At 41.4% G+C, this 23,395-nt stretch overlaps 3 protein-coding genes across 7 annotated transcripts in view; 1 reads left to right on the forward strand and 2 right to left on the reverse strand.

Annotated features, from left to right (window-relative positions):
* si:dkey-5i3.5 (uncharacterized protein LOC565091 homolog) overlaps positions 1 to 3,304 on the reverse strand; it is a 4,023-nt gene extending 719 nt beyond the window's left edge. The window contains exons 1-4 of one of the 4 annotated variants that reach the window (XM_031293349.2): positions 3,147 to 3,304; positions 2,418 to 2,680; positions 359 to 605; positions 1 to 176 (exon numbers count right to left, since the gene is read on the reverse strand). The exon at positions 1 to 176 is cut by the window's left edge and continues 719 nt beyond it. In XM_031293349.2, coding sequence (XP_031149209.1) covers positions 1 to 176; positions 359 to 605; positions 2,418 to 2,654 — 660 coding nt within the window. In that variant the 5' untranslated portion in view covers positions 2,655 to 2,680; positions 3,147 to 3,304. Of the gene's footprint in view, positions 177 to 358; positions 606 to 2,417; positions 2,705 to 3,068 lie in introns of all 4 variants that reach the window. The other 3 variants (XM_031293346.2, XM_031293348.2, XM_036003393.1) reach the window with 3 other exon arrangements.
* Positions 3,305 to 7,819: 4,515 nt separating this feature from the next.
* On the forward strand, positions 7,820 to 13,464 carry LOC116045609 (proline-rich transmembrane protein 4). The gene is made up of 3 exons (XM_031293340.2): positions 7,820 to 8,519; positions 8,822 to 9,749; positions 11,318 to 13,464. Exons 2-3 carry the CDS (start codon positions 8,942 to 8,944, stop codon positions 13,426 to 13,428), a joined length of 2,919 nt encoding a protein of 972 aa, XP_031149200.1. The 5' UTR covers positions 7,820 to 8,519; positions 8,822 to 8,941; the 3' UTR covers positions 13,429 to 13,464.
* A 1,958-nt stretch (positions 13,465 to 15,422) lies between these two features.
* Positions 15,423 to 23,214, reverse strand: impdh1a (IMP (inosine 5'-monophosphate) dehydrogenase 1a). Of its 2 annotated transcripts, XM_036003178.1 has the most exons (18): positions 22,670 to 23,213; positions 22,319 to 22,610; positions 21,706 to 21,804; positions 21,036 to 21,084; positions 20,186 to 20,287; positions 19,936 to 20,010; positions 19,573 to 19,779; positions 19,341 to 19,428; positions 19,060 to 19,259; positions 17,743 to 17,833; positions 17,533 to 17,628; positions 17,259 to 17,402; positions 16,925 to 17,066; positions 16,683 to 16,826; positions 16,397 to 16,480; positions 16,171 to 16,187; positions 15,829 to 16,033; positions 15,423 to 15,793 (listed from the first exon to the last, which is right to left on the reverse strand). In XM_036003178.1, the coding sequence occupies exons 2-17, from the start codon at positions 22,552 to 22,554 to the stop codon at positions 15,930 to 15,932; spliced, it is 1,878 nt and encodes a 625-aa protein (XP_035859071.1). In that variant the 5' UTR covers positions 22,555 to 22,610; positions 22,670 to 23,213; the 3' UTR covers positions 15,423 to 15,793; positions 15,829 to 15,929. The 2 variants fall into 2 exon arrangements, with proteins under 2 accessions (XP_035859071.1, XP_035859070.1); XM_036003177.1 differs by having other exon boundaries at positions 22,319 to 23,214.
* Between the last annotated feature and the right edge of the window lie 181 nt (positions 23,215 to 23,395).

Below are 23,395 nucleotides of genomic sequence, written 5' to 3' on the forward strand. Positions count from 1 at the left end.
CAAAGCATCGTTCTCGCAAAAGAAGAACAGTGCAGGAGCGGTGATGGGAGTGTTCAAAAACGCATCAATGCCTTTGTTATAGTAGTCCACCGTCTGGCGTCTGAACATACCAAAGTATAACTGGCTTACTTGTTTTACCAGTGTCTCCCAACGTGGAAATACAGTCTTAGCTAGACCTGGGCAGAGAGGAAAAACCACACTTCATTCATTTGCACTGAATAGCATTCACTCCTATTCAACCATGTATCACTTCTTGTAAAAACATCCAATTTTGGATCTAGCCAGTGTGATTGAGCATAATGGATACCAATGAAATGAAATTGATGCATGTGTTAAATCTTGTCACTGCTGAACTGACCTATGGCCATTGTCTCCACAGAACCCACCACCAGGCTATCATAGACTTGGCCTTTGATCCTCTGTGTGAGCGCCTGATATTTCTGTGTGTCCTGGGACACATGTACCAGCAGCTGAGCAAATGTGTAGCCACCGATAGAGAAGGCATGGACAAGCAGTGGGCGGGACACAAAGCGTTCACCCTGGAGCAACTCTAGCAACCTCTTTCCATTATCCAGACCCCAGCGTGGCCACAGGAACTCTTGCATCTTGTGTAACACAAGCAGAAAGAAAACAGAATGCTGATGAAACATCAGTTGGCTTTAGGCAGTTTGAGTTAAGGGTCAATCCTATCCTTGTACTGAGTAATTAACAGTCAGAGATCACTTAAGTTACAGACATCGCTGTCCTTACATTTATGACTGGTTGATCATAAATGCTGTAATGTCAATGATAGTCCTTGGGTAATAAACTACTATCCAACTGGGATTTTGTCGTTCGTCTACCAACGTAAATTTCTGCAAATGAATGAGCTCAGATATGCCCTTTGATATTGACTGTATGAATGAGGAAATGAAAAGTGTCTAACAGCTCCTTCAGGGTCAGCAGGAGACAAAGAGAAACTCAGGCTCTTGTTGAAGAGCCTGTACTATGAATCAAGATCAACATGCCCTGGATTGATTTCAGTTACCCGGCTTCACCTAACCTAACAACCGCGGTCCCGCATAAGCTGTGTCACGACGGTAGTTAACAACTAGTTCAATAACTCCTGGTTCCCAATCCAGCGGCGCGTGCATTCACATAAAAGAGGCGCTGTTTGCACAGCACGACCAATCGCAAACATCTACCAGAGCCACATATTTTACATAAGAAGAGCAAACTATAATTCTACATAATTATGAAGAACACAGACACGGTTTAACAGGCAAAACACAATACAGTAGCTGCTTCCTAAAACATGAGGGAAAGCTGGTGAAAAAATAGCCGACGCTGTAAATGCATAAATCACAACGCTTATCAATATCACTTCCTCATCAGTCAGGCACTAGATCTGACCATAATTACACTTGTGTTTTCCATAAACTGTCGTTGCTTTAGCCTATTATTTAAGTTGCAACCCTGGCAGTGGTAAGCGATTATGAGAGCAAATAAAAAGTATAAAAACATAATTCAAACCAATGTGCGCATTGGCAACACACGGCTCGGGAAGCCGACAAATAGCCTATAGGCCTACGTAATTCCCTCCACTGAAAATCTATAGGCTATCTTTCATAAAAATACCCATCGGGGAATGTTGACGGGGTTGTCGGTCTCTAAATGTTTTAACTTTTCTGAGCGCAGCTCTCTCTCTCTGCGCACCGAGCTCCACCAGATCTTCTAAGAACGGTGACGTAAAAATTGGAAACCTGCATTTGTTTATAGCCATGTTTACCAGCTTGCACCCATCTTCTTCCCTCACTTTGTTGGCGCATTGCTACGTACTTTGGTGCCCCAGTTGTACATCAGTGAATGCATGCATGTAGTCCTTGATGCATATGCATGGCCATAAGACCACAATTAAAGACCAGACTGACTTACAACCTATGCAACAAAGAATCATTTAAAATTAACCTTTGCTCTACTAGGTGCATATGTCTTATTTGTTGTTAAATGTGTGCATGGGGGTCATTTAAGGCATTCCATATACTATGGTCATTCTTAACTCATACATCTATGGAGGTTCACAATAAACTATTTATCTTGTTTACACACAAATGGGCTTTTAATGGTACTTTTTTGTTTTACTTAATCGTTGGAAAGGCAAAGGACAAACATACGGTACATGCATGGATGATACACATCTCTATTCTATATTACAAAAAACAGCAGTTCCCTATATCTAAGAATTACCTAACTTAGTGAAAGGGCATCCACAGCTATGCATCACAAATCATAATAATACATTTGAGTCATCATGAAGTTAGCTCCATTTCGACAAATAACTAACAGTTATATGTGGTTGTGATACAAAGCACTGACTATGTGTGAACTCTATTGTGTAATGTTGTAATTCTCACTGATTTATGCTGTCGTTATCTTACCTCACTCTCCACTACAAGCACATCAAAGCCAGTGCGGAAGTAGATTTCACAATATTTGGCCACAGCTTGAGGACGCGAACCAAACCACGGCAGCATCAGCATAAGGGGTGTATGGTCTTCAGATGCTTTGGTCTGACATCTTGAGACTGGAGATGCCGATTCATTAATGTAGAAAGTTACATTCTTACTGATGCGGTGGGCAGTGATGCCTCTGCTCAGGAGCACCTTGTCCAACATAGTAACGTCTGTCGTCAGGCTTCCCACTGGATGAAATGTTAAAAGCGTCTAAAAAAAAAGTAGCCTAGAAATCTAGACGCACCCTAGCGGCAGCTAATGTAACATCTTGGTGTGGGTCTGGCTTGTCAGGCTAGAAAACAAGGGGACAGGAATGAAAAATAAGAAAAACAATAGACGTAAAAATGACAATGAGAAGGCTACTAACATTACTAACTGATGAAAACCTATTAACATACTAAGTGTTTTAAGTTACTGAAAAATTAACGTAACGTCAAGATTTTTTCCAAATTATTTGCCCAAAATGTGTCAATCAAACTTTAATTTGTGTGTAAAACCTACCCCCAGAGACAGGTAAACCAATCAGGCTTATTTTTACACGCATTAATATGTATGTCATATGGGACTTTTACTTACTGCGTCGAAAGTGTCCGGAATACAGTGAGTCTACGTTAAGCCCCTAACTTTATTTTGTCTGCTGGCTGAGTTACTAACCTGCTTTTAGTTTTGTGCCATTGACACTCGTTAATGACTGAGCTGTTTCCAAAGTGCATAATTTCCCATAATTACCAGTAATGAACAGTTTTGTTTTTATGTTGAAACCTTTTCTTCTTCTATGGGCTTGACAGACTATCACGCTGCCTTATGGCTGACCCAGAGTGTGTCTTATATCTAGATATCTAATCCTCCTCTTCCTTCTTCATCGGATGAGTGTTTTCACTTCAGTTGTCATTCGCGGCTGAGGCGAACTGCTGCCCTCCTTCGGACATAAAGTGATCAGCAAACAAACTCCACTAACAGAAAAATATCCTGACCGGTCTAATCAGTAGGCTATGGGTCGGTCCGTGTACTTGGTGGCCAACGGATTTTCGTTTTGAAAGGAAAAAAACAAAAACGAAAAACGGCCAGTTTCCCAATTACCATTAGTAAATAGGAAAACAAAAAACGGAAAACAACCCATTATTCGTTTTTTGTTTTGATATTAAAAAACGGAAAACGAAAAACAATCTCGTTATCCGATTGTCTTTGATGTATTTGTAGATGGAACTCGAAAATTAAAATACGTGTGTATAAGTCGTATTCCTTAATTTTGCATTGGTATTTTTTTCGTGACCCGGAAGTTACTCCCGCCACGCCAAGACCCGCCCTTCAATAGCATTTATTGGCCAGTACCGCCTGTAAGATCCGTTCTGTGGATGCGCATAATTACGTAGTAGAAAACTAACAATGTCCCTGTGCAATTTGTAACTGTCGGTACACGATCCGTTCTGCCTGCACGATAGACTGTATATAAGTAACATGTGTCAACACTTTACGACCAAACATTACAACTTTTTTATTAAATCTTTTTTTATTAAATCTTTATTATACAATAGTCATAGCTACAAACATTCGAAACTTGTCACTGATCCAAAACCGTGTAGTGACATCGTTGTTGTGTTGTTTACGTTAATGTTTTTACCTAATACTTCGTCTTGACTAATAACCATAGACTGTCTATTATTAATGCGATGAAGTGTAAACGTACATAAGTGTCCTTTTGAAGATGGGATGACAGCTCTCCCAGCCACCACTGCTGTATACCACTATAGTAGCTACATGCTAACGGCAGTCAACACTATAGTAGCTACATGCTAACGGTCATCTTAGCTGGCAATGTTGTTAAATTCTCCCCAATTCCGGGTCACATTCCTGCTGAAACATGTCCGATTGTGTAGTGTTTGGTCTGCGATTTTTGACGTTAGAAAGTGCTGCTTCGTTCCACTACAATCTAACGTTAGCATACTCATAGCTAACTATTGTAGCTGCATGCTAACGCGACATAGAGGAGCATATATAGCTAGCTATGTACGTATATAGCAGGACTTTGTACCGTAAAAAATCACCAATAAAGGCTTCTAAACCAAATACTAAACAAATACAAATACAGTAAAGTGACCGGAATTAGGGGTGAAATGTCCAGCATTGAGCTACATAATAGTTTGCTAGGAGTATGCTGGTCTCTCACAGAGATCTCATTTGTAGCCCTGTTTTTACCTGATACTTTCATAAAAGTACAAACACATGAAGTGAGAGGTATACACATGCTTAAACTTTATTTAAAACATGGTTAACCTGAAGCAGGACGGAGTCATGACTTATAACACCAAAGCAAGGCTTCTAGCTCAGGCTAGCTAGCGTTAGCAAATTACCTTCAAAGTTGTAAAGAAATGACGAAACGTAAAATTTGAAGCCTTTATTTAATTTGCTACATGGTGTTGTACTGGATGGCCAGACGACGCTCCGTATATCATTAACAGATACTTTAGGCAACTCCAGCAAACACCTTGTAAACTTCATCTTTGCCATCATAACGGTCTACTGTCACTGTCTAATGTTTTCTTCCGGTAACCGGGAATGTCCAAACATCCTTATGCCAATGCGTGCATAGAGCTGTGAAGTATGCCGGTGCTCGCGCAAGCGTAGAACTGATCAGGCAGTGCACAGAACGGATTTTACAGGCGGTACGGATCGGGTACTGACAAAGGAATAAGATTTATACACACATTTTAATTTCCGAGTTCCATCTACAAATACATCAAAGAAAATCGGATAACGAGATTGTTTTTCGTTTTCCGTTTTTTAATATCAAAACAAAAAACGAATAATGGGTTGTTTTCCGGTTTTTGTTTTCCTATTTACTAATGGTAATTGGGAAACTGGCCGTTTTTCGTTTTTGTTTTTTTCCTTTCAAAACGAAAATCCGTTGGCCACCAAGTACACGGACCGCTATGTAATCTACCTATCTCTACTTTCTGACTCTAGGCTACACCATTCATCAAGTTCAATAGTAACCATGCACAATAACAACGTGTCCTTTCCTAACAAAAAAAAAACATTGTTACGTAACATTCAAGGATTTATATAATGTCTCTGATTTTAAATGGTGACTTTATAGACCTTTTTCATGACATGTAGTAGGAAAAGCACAGGTGAAATTGATAACATCAACGATGGCTCAGTTCCATTAAGTGTCCCATTCATAGTTCCAGTTAACCAGCATGCACCATATCAGGACATTCTCTAAGTGGAATGCAGCCATCATTAGTGCTTTCCCTACAATGACAAGTCAAAATGTCTGCTGCGAAAAAGGTCTCTTATGGGTGCCCTTTTTTGGTATTTTTTAGGTCTCTCAAGTCCTAAAATTCCACATTGATACATATCTAATATTTATATTTCTGTAGTGTATATTACTAATTGTGTGAATTTTTCATTTAATGGGAAAACGCAGTATGATGAATGGTATTGTATAGAGTTTTGAGCGAGTTTCAGTGTCAGTTGTTTGTTACAAAGTTGATATTAATCCGCTATCAGCCAGCTCATGTAGCACTGTCATCTCAATGCAAAAAGGACAGGTTTGATTCATTGCCTTAAGTGTTGCATTGGTTTTATTTTGCCAGTATTCATATAAGTTTCCTCCCTCCACATTATATCCACAGACATTCAAGTGTATTTGTGACTATGGCTGTGATTTTGTCTGTGTGTTAACCCCTTAACCCTTAAGGCCAATTTATGCTTCTGCGTTAAATCGATGATGTGGGTACGTACGTAGGTACGTGGAGATACGGACCCTACAACAGACCCTACGCACTAGCCTGACGTGCACCTCTCAAAAAATATAACTACTTGTCGCAGCTAAGCAGACCGCAACAGCTGTGATTGGTCCGCTTGGTCGTGGCTTGGTAGGGTTGCATTTCCCCCTACTCATTTCTGGGTTCTCCTTCTCCATAAACAATATGAAATCAAGGAGAGGGATAACTTCTTTTCAGAAAGCACAGGAGAGACACTTTGTTTCTCCCACTATGCCTCTTGAGTCGGTACTCTCTCCAAAGCTAATCACTGTCACTCTCTCACTCGCTCTACCACACACTCCCCACGCGCACACATAATGAAACAAAAGTGTAACATTGTCATTGAATCATCACATCAGCCATACCTAAAACATCCGTCCAACTGAGGAGAAATGCAATAAAGCTAAAAGTTCAAGTCATGTAATGGGCTTTCTATGTTTGCATGGACATGCCTAGTAGGACTCAATATACAGCATATACCTTTATCTTATCACACCCTTTATCCTATGGCTCGTTTTTATCCTCCCCTTTGCTTGTGCAGCTTTGTTTTTGTGTCTTGTCCTGAGTGTCCACATTCCCAGCTGGACCCCAATCCCTGCTGACTTTGTCTTGTTGGAGGATGACTTGTCTAAACAGAAACCAGTTGCCCAATGAATTAGGATAGCAAGTGTGAGGCGACAATAATTTGGCCATGTCCCTCACTGAGCTCATATGTTTGGCCTGTCATTGTTCCTTCCCAGTCCCTTTAGTTACGGCTGGGTTGGTACTTTCCTGTGTCCTCATCAGACTGCGGGTTATTCACACCCCTCGGGAAGTTCACATGATCTGAAATAGCCCTCACTGTCTTTCAATCTGTTTATTTTATTTTTACCATCAAAGCCATTTTTTATCCTGAAATCAGAAGCTTGGCACAATGAAACTTAGAAGACAAACTGCTCTCTTTATTATTGGCTGTGGTATTTACTGTCACAGCCAACATTTTTCTTTGGATGCAGAATCAGCCTTTCCTTATGTCTTCATGTTTTGGGGTTTTGTACTAAATATATGTTTGGCAGATTTGTTTAGCATGTAGTTTAATCCGTATTTATCTATGTTTTGGATTGAAGAATAATCAATGTGCATTTGGCAGAATGCCCACACGACAATAATCCTGGCTTGAAAAATGATGTGTCCTGCTACTTCAGCAGTGGTCAGTGGAGAGTTTAAAACAGAACATTTCCGATCCTTACCTCAGCCAGACAGAGACGGCACAGAAGTGTGACTTTAAGCTCTCTGAGTTTAAATGCATCCAAAGGTATGTGGATCAGTGTCTATTTTAGAAATATCCCTGGGAATTGAATTAGGCCACGAGGCTGCTGTATTTCCCCCATTGGGTAAGAAACAGCACACGTGAACAAGAAAATAAAGAAAGCGAGCAACATTGCACTATCAGAGAGAGATCCTTCATGTCAAAGGCTCTTGCCACAATAATGGCATGGAAGCAAGGTCACGAGTGGTAATTACAGTCTTAAGGTTAGCAATTCTTTAAAGTCTATCCACTTGGTTCAGAGGTACTGTATCTACAGTTTATACTGTATGCACACAAGTAACCGCTATCATGCATAATGCATGTGTGCTATTCAAAGAGAATTTCCTGCTTCATCTACTGTTCGTGACACAAACTGAGTTGTTTATGTGATGGCTACTTAAAGAAGAAGGGCACAGAATCAGTTATAAATTACACTCAATGGCACATATTGATCTGGAATACTGGTTAGTTCAGTGCAGAGTACCTCCTCCCTAATGGTTGATGAGCGTGCTTTAGCCCTGATGGCATATTTATATCCTTTCCTTTTCCCCCTTTTTTCAGTTTTCTTTCTTTTCTTTTCTGTCCTTCTCTTCTACACTCATACTCCACATCACATACAGTACATCATACACACCAGAGGGATGTGTGTGAGTGTATGTGGGGGAACAGAACCAGCAGTAAGAGATGATACTGTGTGTGGTGTGGATGATGCCTCAGATTTAGGAGAACGGGATTGTGCAAACAGTCAAACTGTCCGATCAGTGCAGCGGCAGAGAGTGGGACAGCGGGGGTTGTCTCGAGGAGGTGGGGTCTGTCCCATGTGTCGACTGTCTGATGGAGAGAAGAGGGGCACAGCACAGAGTATGAAAGGACACAGAGTGCTGCGCAGAGAGAGAGACTGCAGACATGCAGCGACAAGGAGAAGCATGTATGTTTAAAGAGGCTGCAGCAGAGTGGGCAAATGATGAGGTAAGAAAGCTGAACTGACATGAGCTACTAGAAAGCCATTGTGTACTTATGTCTCTTCATGTGCTGTTATTATGAATGGATCTTTACGCTCTAATGTGTACTCTGTGTATGTCACAGGACGTTATAGGAGAAAGGGTATAGGGTTTTGGAGTGCTTTTTATATACAGTATTTGCATTTTAGTACTCACCCCACGTGCAGAAATTCAAGCTATTTATTGCAGATATCCTAGCAATACGCATTGTTTGATGAGTGGTTGCACTGATTGTGTCTTGAAGGCGATTTACCTTTCTTTTCCCCCCAGGTGTGTTAAGCATGAGATTCCCAGAGACCTGAGGTTAAAGATCTGTCAAGCATGTGATTGGACAACACCCCTCAAAACCTACAGCATGTGACTTTGCCGTGGAGTTTGTAGACCCTCGCCATGCTCTCTCTGTGGAATCTTTATCTTCTTCTCCCCCTCTCCTTGCCTCTATCACTTCACGTCATAGCCTTCACTGGAGAAAATGTCAAGGAAACACAACAGCCAGTCACTGACACAGCAGTGCAGCGTCTCAAACAGCCCCCACAGAGACCTCATGGATCTGATTTAGCACCGGGGAATCCCGTGTTTGGGACTGAGAATGTTGACCTCATGGGTCTACCTGTGAGTTGGCCCTTATCATCATCTGAGGAATTAGATAGACAAGGTGTGATTGGTGAATACATTGATTTACAGGAGAGCACAGAGACATCTCTTTTGAATCCTAATGAGAAGGGACTTATCATATCCAGACCTGTAGATACAGAAGATGCCATCTCCAAGGAGAGTGCACAAACAATAAGGTCTTCAGGAGGAGTACCAACTCAACCTACCCAGGAACAAACATTAAAGTATCAACCATCTGAGACAAGTACTGGATCTATATTGCATTCTACACAGACTGGAGAGAATCAGCCAACTTTCTCAGCCTCTCAGAATGAGACGACCGACAGCCAGTTACCTTTTCTTCTGTCTGGCTCATTTCCATCAGGCCAGGACTCCACTTCACATCTGTCTGCTGGACCAGGGCCCAGCCCTGAGCGCACCACTCCACCAGTAGCCAGTTGGGGGTGGACCACGGCCCCCTCTGTTATCACGCAGGGAGAGACACAAGAGGGGACTGTCCCAGTGAAAGAGACCGAAAATGGATTGTTTGATATTATGGGTCGTATTTTACACAGAGGAGCTGTCAGCATAGAGGCAGATAAAGGTAAGAGTCCTGCCTTGAATGAAATTGAATGTATTTGGAGAATCCATCATTTACTAAACTTGACACCAATCACAGTTAACACTTAGCACTAGTCACTTATGGCCTAAACGTGAATGGCAGGATTATTAGTGTTGCCCTCATTAAATACCTCAAATAAAATCTGCAAGACTCCAAGTCTGTATGACTGCAGTGTTTCCGATATGTATTCTGCTGCCACCCACAATTGTTTTACATTCACAGAATGGTTTGCATCAATGACCTCCCCCAAGCTTTTACTCTCCTCAAAAATCTCTACCAAACTCTTCCCCAACCCTTTCTCCCTTGTCCTTCTGTCTCAATCCTTTCATCACAGATTCTCCCTTTCTAGTCCTCCACTATCTTGTTGATGTAGAAACATTTCATTCCCATTGCAGTCAGTGTCCATTGCCCACACCAAAGGTTACTGGATATTGTGGTGCACACCAACTCATACAGTATTTACTGTACACACACACACACACACACACACACACACACACACACGATGGCACTCACTTGTCAAAGTAAATGATGTGTTGTGTCCACAAGCAAAGGGGGAGGAGGGCTTTGACAAAACTGTGTGAGGAATTTCCCTTCCTCAAGCTGCCTATGCATTTAATACCAGAGACAATTTTCAGCCGAACAGTTAGTTTGTTGAGTGAATGTATTAAATATTACAGTGAAAATCCACCACTTTTAGATATATATCTCACTGCTTGTTTGCTGCTTATGCATTGACACAGTCACTTCACTACTAATGGAGGACCAGAAATAGGACACATTCCAGCTACAACCAGTAGCTTTCCTGATTCTGGTGGCTCAATAGCTACAGCTTACTCTGAACGCTATTTTACCAAGAGATTAAGATGCTTACATTATTTATTGGTTACACAATCACAATTGGATATGAAAGTTAAATATTTCTGCATATGCTTGTAGGATATACAACAATCATGATAGCATAACAGCTCTTGACTGTGCTCACTAATAGCCACACAGAATGAGAGCAACAATGAGGTCAATACTGGCTAATCAACACATCTCTCTCACTTACACACACACACACACACACACACACACATACACACACACGCACACACACACACACACACACACACACTTTTCTTCCTCATGCTCCCACTCTCATTCTCTGTGACCCAGTTAGAGATTCCCCGTTACAAGCCTACTCTGTTTTATTATGGATTAACTTCACACATGGCAGATTCTCCCCTGCTCTCTTTTTGAACAATAAATATCTATTTGGCCTGTGTTCAATGGTTAGATTATTATGATGGTTTTATCTGTAAATGAATGTCACCATTATTAAAATTGCATCATTAGCATGCTAACATGCTCGTGATGACAAGGCTAACATGCTGATGTTCGACAGGCCATGTTTGGCATGTTAACCATCTTATTTTTAGTGTGTTAACATGCTCTCTCCATTTGCCAACTAAAAACTTTGAGTTATGTTAGCATTTAAAATGTGTCGCTTTTGGTTCTCTGTTGACACAACAAATAAGTTCCATTTTATTTTTCGTGCTTTGTAGATGGCTCCATGGATGATGACCTGCATCTCTCAAAGACCAGTGGCACACTCTTGCTCAATTGTAACACAGACACATCTGCTATACCCTGCAAAACATCAAACCAGTCTTGGACTCCCACATACCCAGATGATGTTACTCCCAACGAGTCCCCGGGCCCCTCTCTGGATCTCAGCCCTGCCTTTTTCGTCCCTCTGTATTCGGACTGGAACTCTGCCCTCGCCACATGGGGATTTGCGTGGGAAGCACACGTCTATGGCCTGGGCTCTGTCTTTACTGTATTTGGCCTAATCTCTGTGGTCTGCCTGCTAGGCCTTCCCCTGCGCTGTCCCCCAGGAAGCCCCTACTTCACCCTGCTGCACTTGTTCCTCCTAGCATTTTCAGGAATCCAAGCTTTCTGTTTGCTCTATGATGCTTACAATCACCAAGATCGTCTTCCCCCTCTGGGCTCTCTGCTGCTCTCTGAGCTGCCCTTCCCCTGTTTGATCTCAGCCTTCTCCCTGGCCTTCCTCCTTCTTTCCTTACGCTCACGCATGCATCTTTCACTTCCACTTGCTAATTCCACCTCGTTCTCAGCCTTGCCCAAACCTTGCCTGTTGCTGTGTATGTCCCTGTTGTATTCTGGGGTTTCTCTAGGGTGTGTTGGCATGCTCCAGCTCTTCCACAGCCTCCCCTCCATGATCCTGCTATTCCCTCAGGGTGTGTTTGTATGTCTCACCGTCTTTCTCTCATGCTCCTACCTCATCTTCTACTGCTTAATGCAATTCGACACAAAACACATCTACAGGCTGAATGACAATGGAGAGAGTGGAGGATCTCCTGTAGCGATGCAACCTGCAAGTTGTCCCTTTGCCAAAGCTGAGGACTGGGGTAGGGCAGCAGGAGCTGGAGTGGGGGCTTCGTTGTGTTTGTTAGGGTGCGGAGGCCTCCAGTTGTATGGGATCCTGCATGCCCTTGGTTTAGGTGGAGTTGATGGCTATGGGTTCCAGCCCTGGCCCTGGTGGGGCTACCAAGTAGGCTGCAGGCTCTGTGAGGTTGGGGTGTGTCTAGGTTTGTCTCTCATTGGTTCACACCCTCTATTCTGTCACAACTCCTCTATCAAGACCATAACTCATCCCCGGCCAGGATCTTGGTCCCGCCTCTCCTGTAGCTCCCCTTCACGAGGACTCACCCTGCCCTCTCAGAGAGGTGCAGATTTTCCTGTCCTCTCCTCTCACGATTCTTGGTCTCAGGGTAAACAGGAAAAGCTGGTGGTCTGTGATGTCATCACTAAGGGACAGTCCGAGGCTCTTCCTCTTTTCTCAATGGTGGATCCTCCTGGAAATGGGCAAGACTGTGTCCCCAAGTCCAGCCAAACCCAGAGCACTTTACTACCTCTCCCTACACCCCCAAGCCCACCGCACAAGCCTAAGAGTGCAGTTGAGTCTCAGCTATCGTCACTGGATAGCCTAAGACTGGAGATTGACTCTACTGTGGACCTGCAGCCCCCATCTCCCATAGACTTGTCCCGCAGCATTGACCAGGCTCTGTTCAGTGAATCCCTGTTCTCACACAGTATATTTGGTTTGCCAAGACTCTTCCATGCTTCTTCCAGCCTCTCTTTGAGCCCTCCTAGCCAAGGTTTGTCAAAGCAAGGGCCTAGCTCCGTGGAAAATGCCCTATACCGAACCTCTTCCTGTGGTGATGTGGATCAAGAGAACGGACTGTCCAGTTTAAGACCTTCCCAGCCACATGGCTCTTTGACATCTCACAGCAAGCCACCAATGTCACCAGAGCAATGGGATTGGAAAGAGAGCATCTCTGGTTCAACCCATGGTCTGTGCAGTAATCCTAAGGAGAAAGTAAAACTGCGCTCACATTCCTGGGCCAACAGAGGTCAAAACATTGCTCAGAGCAGCCTCCCACGGGCAATCCCCCACCTGTCTTACCACAGACGATACCAAACCCTGAGCTTAGCCTCCCAGGACAGTCATGGATCAGGCCGGCTGGCAGGGACTAAACACCTGAGTGAAAGCAAACAGCTGGAATGGGATCTGGCTGTACAGGCAGAGTTTGTCAACGTGTGCAGACAAATTGACACTCTGAGTGTTTGCAGTGACACCATTGAATTATAGAAAGTTATAAAAGTCCAGTTGTGATTAAAATATGCACATGACTTTCTATAGAAATAGCATACTCTGATCAGGTGAGATGAAGGAATTAAATTGTACATCATAAAAGTTATACAGATGAAAATAATTACCTGAACTGATAAAAAGGGGAATGGACATTATTGATACAATGTGTAGACCCAACTTATTTTCTATAAATACTGTACTGTTGATATTATATATATTTAAAACTGTTTTCAGCAACGCCACTAAGCTATTCTCTTTGTTTTGTTTTTTTAATAATGGCAGTAGTCTAATTTTAATGCACTGTAATAATTTTAATTAATGCTAATTTCATTCCAGTTACACATTTGTGAATGTCAAGGATCAAATATATTGCGAAAGAGTGCAAAGCTTTCAAGATGTTAACTTAAGCAGGAGTTTTAATATTTGTATAACTGACATGTTGAGCTTTTTTTATTTAAAGCTACAGTATCTTGCAGAGAGAAACTGAAAGGCATACACAGGTAAAGGAGAGCCTTCTTTAATAGTGAATGGACAAACAATATTCATTATACACTGTTGATGTGTGTTCAATAGTCGACGTGCTCAGAAGGATTTAATATATAATGAGTTAAGCCTCTTCCACGTTGGGATTGTATAGACACAATTTCATCTACAGTGGTTAGCAGCCACAATACAATCAGCACCTTGCTGGCCATTTAGAGTTGGCAAACATGTACTTCATCATGGGAACATGACATTTGGCATGTAGTGCTTACCTCAGAGGATTATTATTATTAATATTTAAGTGGGATGTAATATACTTGGAAATTCAATGACAATTCATATATACAAAGGATGAGTTTGTCTTTCATGTTTTTGTATTGCTTGTTTAGCCATTTAAGTGGTATCTTTGTTATTTTAGTAGTACATACACTCAAAGTTGCAATAATGTGAGTTTGTTTTTTTAGTTTTTTTACTACCAGTGGCAAACTGTGCCATTGTGTGCCAATGTTAGAACCTCTCACAGGCTCACAGAGGTTACATCTTGAATATATTGCCCTCTAGTGGTAATGAGAAAAACAACACTTTTTGCTTAATTGATTTCTGGAGATTGGACAAATCAAATCAAATGCCCTTGACAAAATATATATATATATATATATATATATATATATATATATATATATATATATATATATATATATATATATATATATATATATGTAATACCACAGATGTTGAGTACCTCCCAGACAAATAAGAAATCACATTTAAAACTGATAAATCAACTTGAAAGAACTTTTTTGTCTACAATTCTATAAAGAAATAAATCTAACCCAGGCAATTGGTTTGTTACTACTCTTCTCCACTGACTCCAGAGCCCTATTTCAATAACTCACCATTTCATTTTTTAAATTCTGGGCCTGAAAAAAGACAAATAACTACTTATATTATGCATTATGGACAGACAATAGCTACGTAATTAATATTGTGTTTTTGCTAAATAAATTTATGGAAGATAACAACATGTCAAACCATGTGACTCAGACTCATTTGTATTATGAATGTAAAAATGTGGATAATGTATGGAATTATCCCTCAAACATTTTGTTATCCAGAGGAAAATCCAGAGTGAGATTACACGTGATCGCTTCTTTAAAGTACTCCTTGTTACAAATATGTATGTGCGGTATAAGGCTGATGTTAAGCTTTGGTCGCCTCTGCAACAGCAGCAGCACGTTCAAAGAGCTCACCGCCTGGAGGTAAGATTACATGCAGGGTGATGAGAGCAGAGCATCCTTTGTGTAACAGCCATCAGAGACATTACATAGAATTTGCTTAAACATAAACTAATGTCAAAGGTCTAGTAAGAAGTGTTTCCGCCTGGCTCAGTGAGCTTTATACACAAGGTATTAGCGGAAAACTGATAATAAAGCTATTTAACTTTTGTTACTTTCCTCTTTTTATGAAATAAAATGTTGAACATTTAAAACATTATGCCAAAGACTTGCTGCTTTTTTTGTTATGTGTCTTTTATTCTGCAAATAAAATGTCTAACTGCCTAATTTCCTGCAATAGTATATTGTGTGATATATTAAATGGAAATATAGGGCTGCACCACTGCAAGGTTTGTTGTATACTCTCCTGTATCAGGGTAACATTCAGAGGCCAATAAGGAGATGGGCCTCTTGTTACACCATCAATGATAAGCCTATCGTAAAGTAGTTAATGACATCCGTTTGCTTGTTGAAGGGGATCAGCATGAATAGTTAATTACATTAGTGCACCTTGGCCACAGTGGACAGATTAGAGGTTTATGTGCTGATGTGACTGCATGTAAAGTTCAAAATTTAAATTCAGGTTAACGTGTATTGTTTTGTCAGTCTTTCAAAGGGGTAAGAGATTGGACGGACAAGAAAAAGAGGGGAAGGACACACAAAAGCAGTGTCAGATTTTAGAGTGTGTGTGTGTGTGTGTGTGTGTTGTACAGCAACGACAGCTTTGTGTTTGTAGTTTGATCACATGTGCCCGGTGCATCTGCTGGTAGCTGCTGGGCTCGGGACATTTGGTCCTGTTCGAATGTTTCCTCTTCCTCCAGCCTCAGTAAAGTCGTTTCTCGTAACTAAGCGTGAAACAATTGAAAGAAAAAGAAGAGTGTGTGAAAAGTGTTTTTGTGTGTTGCTGTAAATGCAATCTTGGATGGAGATAAATAGATGAAAGAAGAAGATGAAGTTGTGATAACCACATGGATGTACTTACATGGCACAAAAGAATATCTAAAGTGATAGCATGGGTAAGAAAAGAGGAAGAGAGAAGACACTTTTTGATGCCGCTAAGCACAGGTAAATTCCATTTGATAGTAAAAGGTTTCTGAATATCAGTAAAGCTTAGACACACATTGTTAGTGCACATGTAGTAAGAAAGGGTTTGCAGAGGAGGGGGAAAGATCAGAAGCCGGGGGTCAGGGGTCAGAGGTCAGACTCACGAGTGGAGGCCGTGGACTCCTCCCTCCATCTGAGCAGACATGGTTCTCTTCTCAAACTTCAGCTCTCCAGAGTACATCATTGACCTGGTGCAAAGACACACAGCTCATAGTCAAAAGTCCTTATACAATAAAAACACACATTTCATTTTTTTGTGTTTGTATGTATGTGTGGTTGTACTTCTGCCTGTCTTGGCCAGGACACTCTTGAAGAAGAGATTTTTAATCTCAGTGAGTCTCTGCCTGGTTAAATAAAGGTAAAATAATAAATAATAAATTTCACACTTACCGTAAAATGGACAAACTCTTGGCTCCTATGTCCTGACAGCCATGTTGGATACCAGCAATGAGGTATGGAACAAACTTATGGATGGAGCCTTTATCTGTTACTGATCCTGAGACACCTTGAGCCACCTTCACCTTATCTCCCTCGCTGGAACACAATCCACACAGAGTAAGAGATAAATGTGTCACCATGACATTAAACAATTATACATTTTTCAAATGACCTCTGTAACTCCACTCCCTCACCTAAAGTAGCGTTTCTGACTGTTATTTTTCTCCATGGCATCCAAGGAGCCCATTCCTCTGTACTTTTTCAGACGGACACCATCTGAAAAGAAATATTCTCCTGGAGCTTCAGTGGTTGCCGCGAGCAATGACCCCATCATCACTAAGGGGCAGAAATATGAGGGGACAAAAAAATGGGATGACGTTATGCTGTGTGCAAAGGACAACAGGCATGGGCAAAAAGTAGTCCATTGGTTAAAAAAAAATATGTCATTACATATAAGTGTCTACTGAATGATCCAAATGTAAATCACAAAAATGTAAGCCTTGAGGAAACAGGAGAACATAATTCTACCTGTAGATGCTCCCAGGGCCAGAGCCTTCACCACATGTCCAACAGTCTGAATGCCTCCATCAGCAATTACTGGCACTCCAAAACGTCGGGCATACTCTGCAACCTTGTACACCGATGTACCTTGGGGCCGTCCACATGCCATCACTGAGGAGAAAGAGCATACTATTTTATAGCATAAACCTGCTTTATCACATGTAAACTAATTTGCAGTTGTGTTGACTTTAAAACAATCTTAAACCAGCTGTTGCTCACAGTACTGCACTCTTGATCATACCTTCCTGGGTGATACAGATAGAGCCACACCCCATGCCCACCCTCAGGGCATCCACACCGGCATCTATGAGGTTTTTGGCCTGAGCAGCTGTCACCACTAGAGGGAAACAGACGCACAGACAAGAGCTCAATGTGGGAGAAATGAGTAGGTTTTAGAATGTTTTCGCAACACAAACGCATAAGAATGCTCTGTGACAGGAATAGAGCTTACCATTTCCTCCAACTACCTGTAGATCATTATATTTCTGTTTGATGTAGTTTATCATGTTGATTTGATACACTGAGTTTCCTTGGGAGGAATCCTGTTATCCAAAAAAGTGAAATAGTTTCAATGAGAGATGAAGCACCTACTGGATCTTTGATTTTAAACAGTAAATATGTCAATTAGAACAGTTCTCATTTAAAAGCCACCATTTGTGTTGACTGTTACATCACATTACATTACATGTCATTTAGCCGACGCTTTAATCCAAAGTGACTTCCAATAAGTGCATTCAACCGTGAAGGTACAAACACCAAACAGCAGGACTCCAGTATAAGTACATGTAAGTGCATATATATATTAGGGCTGTCAATCGATTAAAAAAATTAATCTAATTAATTACATACTCTGTAATTAATTAATCGAAATTAATCGCATACATAATTAACGGTGCCTGAACCGATACTTTTTAAGAAAGTAAAAGAAAAGAAAAAAAAAAGGGTACTAAACAACAGTCGGTTACATTAAAGAACGGCTTGTTTATTGCTAAGGCCATATGGTCAAAATTAAATGATTTAATAATAATGTATAACAATAACAATAACTTATTTCACTAGTAAATTGCTGTTGAACGACAAAAACAACCACCAGGTGGGAAAAGGACATTTACAATAACTTCAAATGCACCACGAGGCTGTAGTTTACCAATTTCATTGAACGCACCGTCTGTGTTGTTTTTCCTACGGCTAAAACACAGTCAAACTTTACACTGTTTAGCGTTAGCTGTCAGCATTTTAACCGTTTTTAATCCAGCTACTAGCTAGCGGTAGGCTAACATTAGCTGCTGTCGAGTATAGTGTAAACTAGCGTCACGTGCAGCGGTGTTTGTGTATCGTCTGTTTCAGAGCATCAGAGAGAAGTGCAGACATATCAGTGGCACCAGATTTCGGTAGCCAGGGTTGGCAGGAAGAAGATTTTTACAAGTAAATGTTCCAATAAATGATCCAGGCAGCACATTCTCGTCTCCCTGCTTCATTTTACAGTCCAATGGTGGCTAGAACGGCTGGAATGGATTAATCTGGGTTATTTTTTCTCAGATTAATTAACGCGTTATTTTGACAGCCCTAATATATATATATATATATATATATATATATATATATATATATATATATATATATATATATATATATCATCATCATCATCATCATCATCATCATCATCTTCTTAGCTAAGGTGTATGTGTTTAGGACTGTTTTGTGCTATGACATCAAAATCAAATTGCTAACTAACCAAAAGCCTAATCAGATCACAGTCAAAACCTACCAGGACTACGACATCCACCCCAGCCTGCATGAGGAGCTCTAGTCTGTACTTGTCGTCCTCCCTCGTACCGATAGCAGCACCACACAGCAGTTGTTTGCGGGAGTCTTTGGAAGCCAGAGGATAATCTCTGTTCTTCTTCAAGTCAGTCCTAGCAATGATGGCAACTAGCTCATCACTGTCATTGACTATGGGGAGCTTACCTAGGAGAGTCAGGGTGTAAAATGAGTTCAAGTGCTGGTTACTTTTGCTCTACTGTAGCGTGACCTGCTTCACAGATTTACCTTTTTTGCTACGTTGCAGTATATCATTCGCCTCTTTTAGTGTGACTCCAGCGGGTGCAACAACTAAATCTTCCCTTTTGGTCATTGTCTGAATCAAAAAGAGGTTTAACTGATTCAAACAGTGAAGTGCATGTATGTCAATATATCACCAAGTTATTTGACAGCATATGTTTGCTGCATATATTATGTTTTTACACACATGCAAACATTACCACATCAGCTATAGACAAACCTCCTCCAGGGGTCTGTCATGGTCCTTCTCAGACAGAAAGTCAATGTCTCTGGAAGTGACAATGCCGACCAGCTTGCTGCCCATTTTGCCGGTCTCTGTAACAGGGATCCCAGAGAAACCATGGCGTGTCTTTGCCTCAAACACGTCCCCAACAGTGTGTCGGGGACTCATCACCACTGGGTCTGTAATAAAGCCCTGCTCAAATTTCTGGCAACAACAAAAAGCAAGTGTTGAATGAGTATAGGCCATTCATTATATATTGTTTTCATCTTATTGTGAAATACAGCTGTTGTGATACTGTGTCACTGATTAAATTCTCTGTCAATTGTAAGTTCATGTCTTTGTCGACTTTGTCCATCGTACCTTGACTTTGCGCACCTCGTTGGCCTGGAACTCAGCAGTACAGTTATGATGAATTATTCCAATCCCACCCATCAACTTCAGTCCAGCCAACCAGGGAAATGACAGGAAAGAATTCATTGATGAAATAATTGAAACTGAAAACCTATCCTCTTTTCTTGTACACTTCGCAGAGTCTGTGGAACAGGATGATGCTAAGCTGAGGGAACGATCAGGTATGGTGTGTGAAAGGTGGTGCTGTGCTTGTACTCACTGCCATGGCGATGGCCATGGATGACTCTGTGACTGTATCCATGGGAGATGAAATAAGAGGTGTCTTCAGGGTTATCTTCCTTGTCAATGCAGAGGTTAGATCCTAAAAAATGGAGTGCATTTTGAAACAGAATCATCATCTTATGATCCTAAAAAGACTGATAAACACATATATCAAAGTAAATCTAAAATGACATGACATGAAAGAACGTCTGTACAGTGTTGCAGCTGCACATTTGTTAACCAAATGTTAAGGTTTGTTTTTATTTTACCAAAATGGGCAGATTAGAGGCCGACTTGTGCAATTCACCTGCTGAGTATTGGATGAATGTGTGTGTGTGTGTGTGTGTGTGTGTGTGTGTGTGTGTGTGTGTGTGTGTGTGTGTGCGTGCGTGCGTGCATGCGTGTGTGTGTCTGTTTGAACACCTATCCAGCAATAACACGTGTGACCCAGCCATGAAATTAATTGAATGTCCCAGCAGAGCTTGCAAAGACGAAAACAATGCAAGCCAAATAAACAACCTTGTGCTCTAAGGAACATAACAAAGATTTAGGGATCAGTTACAAGGATTACAGCAAAACCTGCATCTGCTTGTGCATTATTGTCAAGAATATGAAATATCAGCAAACATTTGTTTTATTGAGGTCAAGGACAAGATCATGTTTCTGGCCCGGAGGAATGACATGCCAGAATTAACATGAAAAAAGACAAATGCAACTATTCATGTTGGTCCAAAGAAATTGTTCTTTGTGCATCATCTACAAAAAAAACAACAACAATAAACTGTGCACCAGGGAACAGTATGCAGTCTGTGGCGTGGGAATATGCTGGACTGTGTTATGATACTCACCACCTCTTCAGAAGTAAAATCTATGAAACCAGGGAGGATCAAGAAGTCACTGCGAGGAGAGACAAAATAGACACATGTAAACATCTCGCATTGGAACTGGGAAAATATGACATAAATGAAATTAATGATCAATATTGCTAGTAACATTCACCACCATAAACAAGGATCATGTAGCTTTAGTTGTTTATGTGAACCATTTAGCGGATATTATATTCCTACAAAGCAGCAGTTTTTTAAACTTAGCTGACAGTGAGCAGACATAATCTGTCAGCCTTTCAACCCACTGAAATGCTCTGCATTTATAAACCCTGCAAATAGCCTCCATTAAGGAAACTACACCGTGCCACCCATTAACACACTGATAAGTCCACACACACACACACACACACACACACACACACACTGCTTTTAATGTCTGTCCCACCACTCAGAGTCATCCTTGAAAGTAGTATTACTCATTGTAATCCTCCATATAAAACTATAAAACCCAAGCCGGTGTATCATCACTGATATTACAAAACATTTAATGGAAGACATTGCATAACTCTAATGTGTGCTTCTGTGAGTGCACATGCATGCATACTAGGTGTGCATGTGCGTCTCTGTCAGTGTTAACAGTGAAATACCATAAAATGAGCCAGTAAAATTCATCTGTGTAAACATTTCTTACTTATATGTAAGCCCATCACCGATAGCAAAGAGTTGTTGTGCTGTCAATCCATCTTCAGGAACATAACCTGTGCCTCCGCTGATTAAGTAGTCTGCCATGCTGACGTATAAAAACACACACACATGCAGACATGATATATCTGAAAATATGAAATGCAGGGTCTGTTACATATTTAATACATATTTGGCAAGTGTATAAATATATGACAATGAATAGGTGACACTTATTTCCATCATGTACTTCACAGCACCATAGAGTTAATTGTGTTAATTGTGTGTTCTTGACCTTACACACATAGCCAGATCCTACAACAAATGTTGGAGTGGAGACAGGAAATGCTAACAAAAGGAATCCGTCCTGTTCTTGGGATACTCTTTCTATACACCTGTGATGGCAGTGCAGCAGATAAGAGGATTTGGTTGGCTGCCCAGATAGCTGATAAAGGGGTTTGTAAAAGCGCATAACCAATTAGGCTTGAAAGCATAAACATCTCAGTTGCTGCCAGAGATAGATGTTATAAGGCTTCACACAATCACTTCTGCAAAGCAGAGATGGGCATGACCTTACAGTACAAGAAGTGTGGTGATAGACCAAGCAAAAGTATGAGACTGACCTCTCTGGTTCATAGCCAGCTTGGATACGTGTAGCGCTGTATCGCTGGGCTGCAGTCTCATGCCCATGTCCATGTGGCGCTGGGTGGGCATAGGCCCCGTAGGGGTGAGGTTGTTCCCCATCTCTGTTTGAGATGCGAGGTCGTGCTGGTTCCATGTCCCCTACAATTCTCCGGTAGTCAATTTGGTAAGTGTCCCTCTCCCCGTCTCCAAACCGTTCATAACCATGACCCTCCATCTCTAAGAAATCCAGGGCTACGACCTCCACAGGGCCCCACCACCTCACACACACACTCACACTCACACACACACACACCACGCACTTATGACTTTTTTCATAGACACAAAGTTACACCCTCACACTCCTATTAAACAGTGGCTCCAGCAGCTCCCACACACAGCACTCCTAAACTCCTAATGCTTTGAGTGCATGTTCACACAAACACCCTTCAGACACACCTGACACGGGAAGAAGCTATTTGCCATCTGTTTTGTAGCCAGTGCAGCAGTTAAACCAGAATGGCCAGAATTTGTAAAAATCTGAAAACTGCAGATGCAGCAGCAATGAATGTACCTCAAAATTTTTTTGTTTGCCCTGAGAAGAGTTTGTATTCCAGTGTGTCAGGTCTCATTCCTGGAGTTGGAGGCTAGTAAGGCCCTCAGGTAGGGGCACAGAGTTTTTGGCGAACCTGTTGCTGAAGTCTACCAAATTTAGAAATCCATGAATACAGCTGGAGATACAAACAGCCGCAGGGGAAGAGAGTCAAGTCTTGCTTAGGTGGCGGAGATTCGTCCCCCTGGAGGCCCAGAATGCGCTGCTGCTTGGATATCTGTGGAGCTTCTCTTCACTCTGTTCTCCCGGTGCCTGCTGAGCTTAACTCTGTTTCTGACAGTAGCAGACGTCACACTCCCACAAAGAGGATTGGGAGCATTAATGCAGGATGGGGTGGGGTGAGATGGGTGTATAGGGTGGAGTGATGCAGTAGGACTGAGGAAGAGAAGGATGGGTCAAGTTGACACTTAAACACACTTTCACCTTGGAGGATTACAATGGTATTAAGGTTTGTTGTTGTTTTTTG

The sequence above is a fragment of the Sander lucioperca genome, chromosome 7 (assembly GCF_008315115.2).
Source record: "Sander lucioperca isolate FBNREF2018 chromosome 7, SLUC_FBN_1.2, whole genome shotgun sequence".
NCBI lineage: Eukaryota > Metazoa > Chordata > Actinopteri > Perciformes > Percidae > Sander > Sander lucioperca.

Bases quoted from the DNA above. Each gene is read 5' to 3' on its own strand.
- LOC116045609 (XM_031293340.2), top strand. From the start codon at position 8,942: ATGCTCTCTCTGTGGAATCTTTATCTTCTTCTCCCCCTCTCCTTGCCT. The intron at 9,750-11,317 runs GTAAGAGTCCTG...CGTGCTTTGTAG, and splicing joins CAGCATAGAGGCAGATAAAG to ATGGCTCCATGGATGATGAC.
- impdh1a (XM_036003177.1), bottom strand. From the start codon at position 22,554: ATGGAGGGTCATGGTTATGAACGGTTTGGAGACGGGGAGAGGGACACT. The intron at 20,011-20,185 runs GTGAGTACAAGC...GCTGGACTGAAG, and splicing joins CCATGGCCATCGCCATGGCA to TTGATGGGTGGGATTGGAAT. The intron at 16,827-16,924 runs GTGAGGGAGTGG...ATTGTGTTCCAG, and splicing joins AGTCAGAAACGCTACTTTAG to CGAGGGAGATAAGGTGAAGG.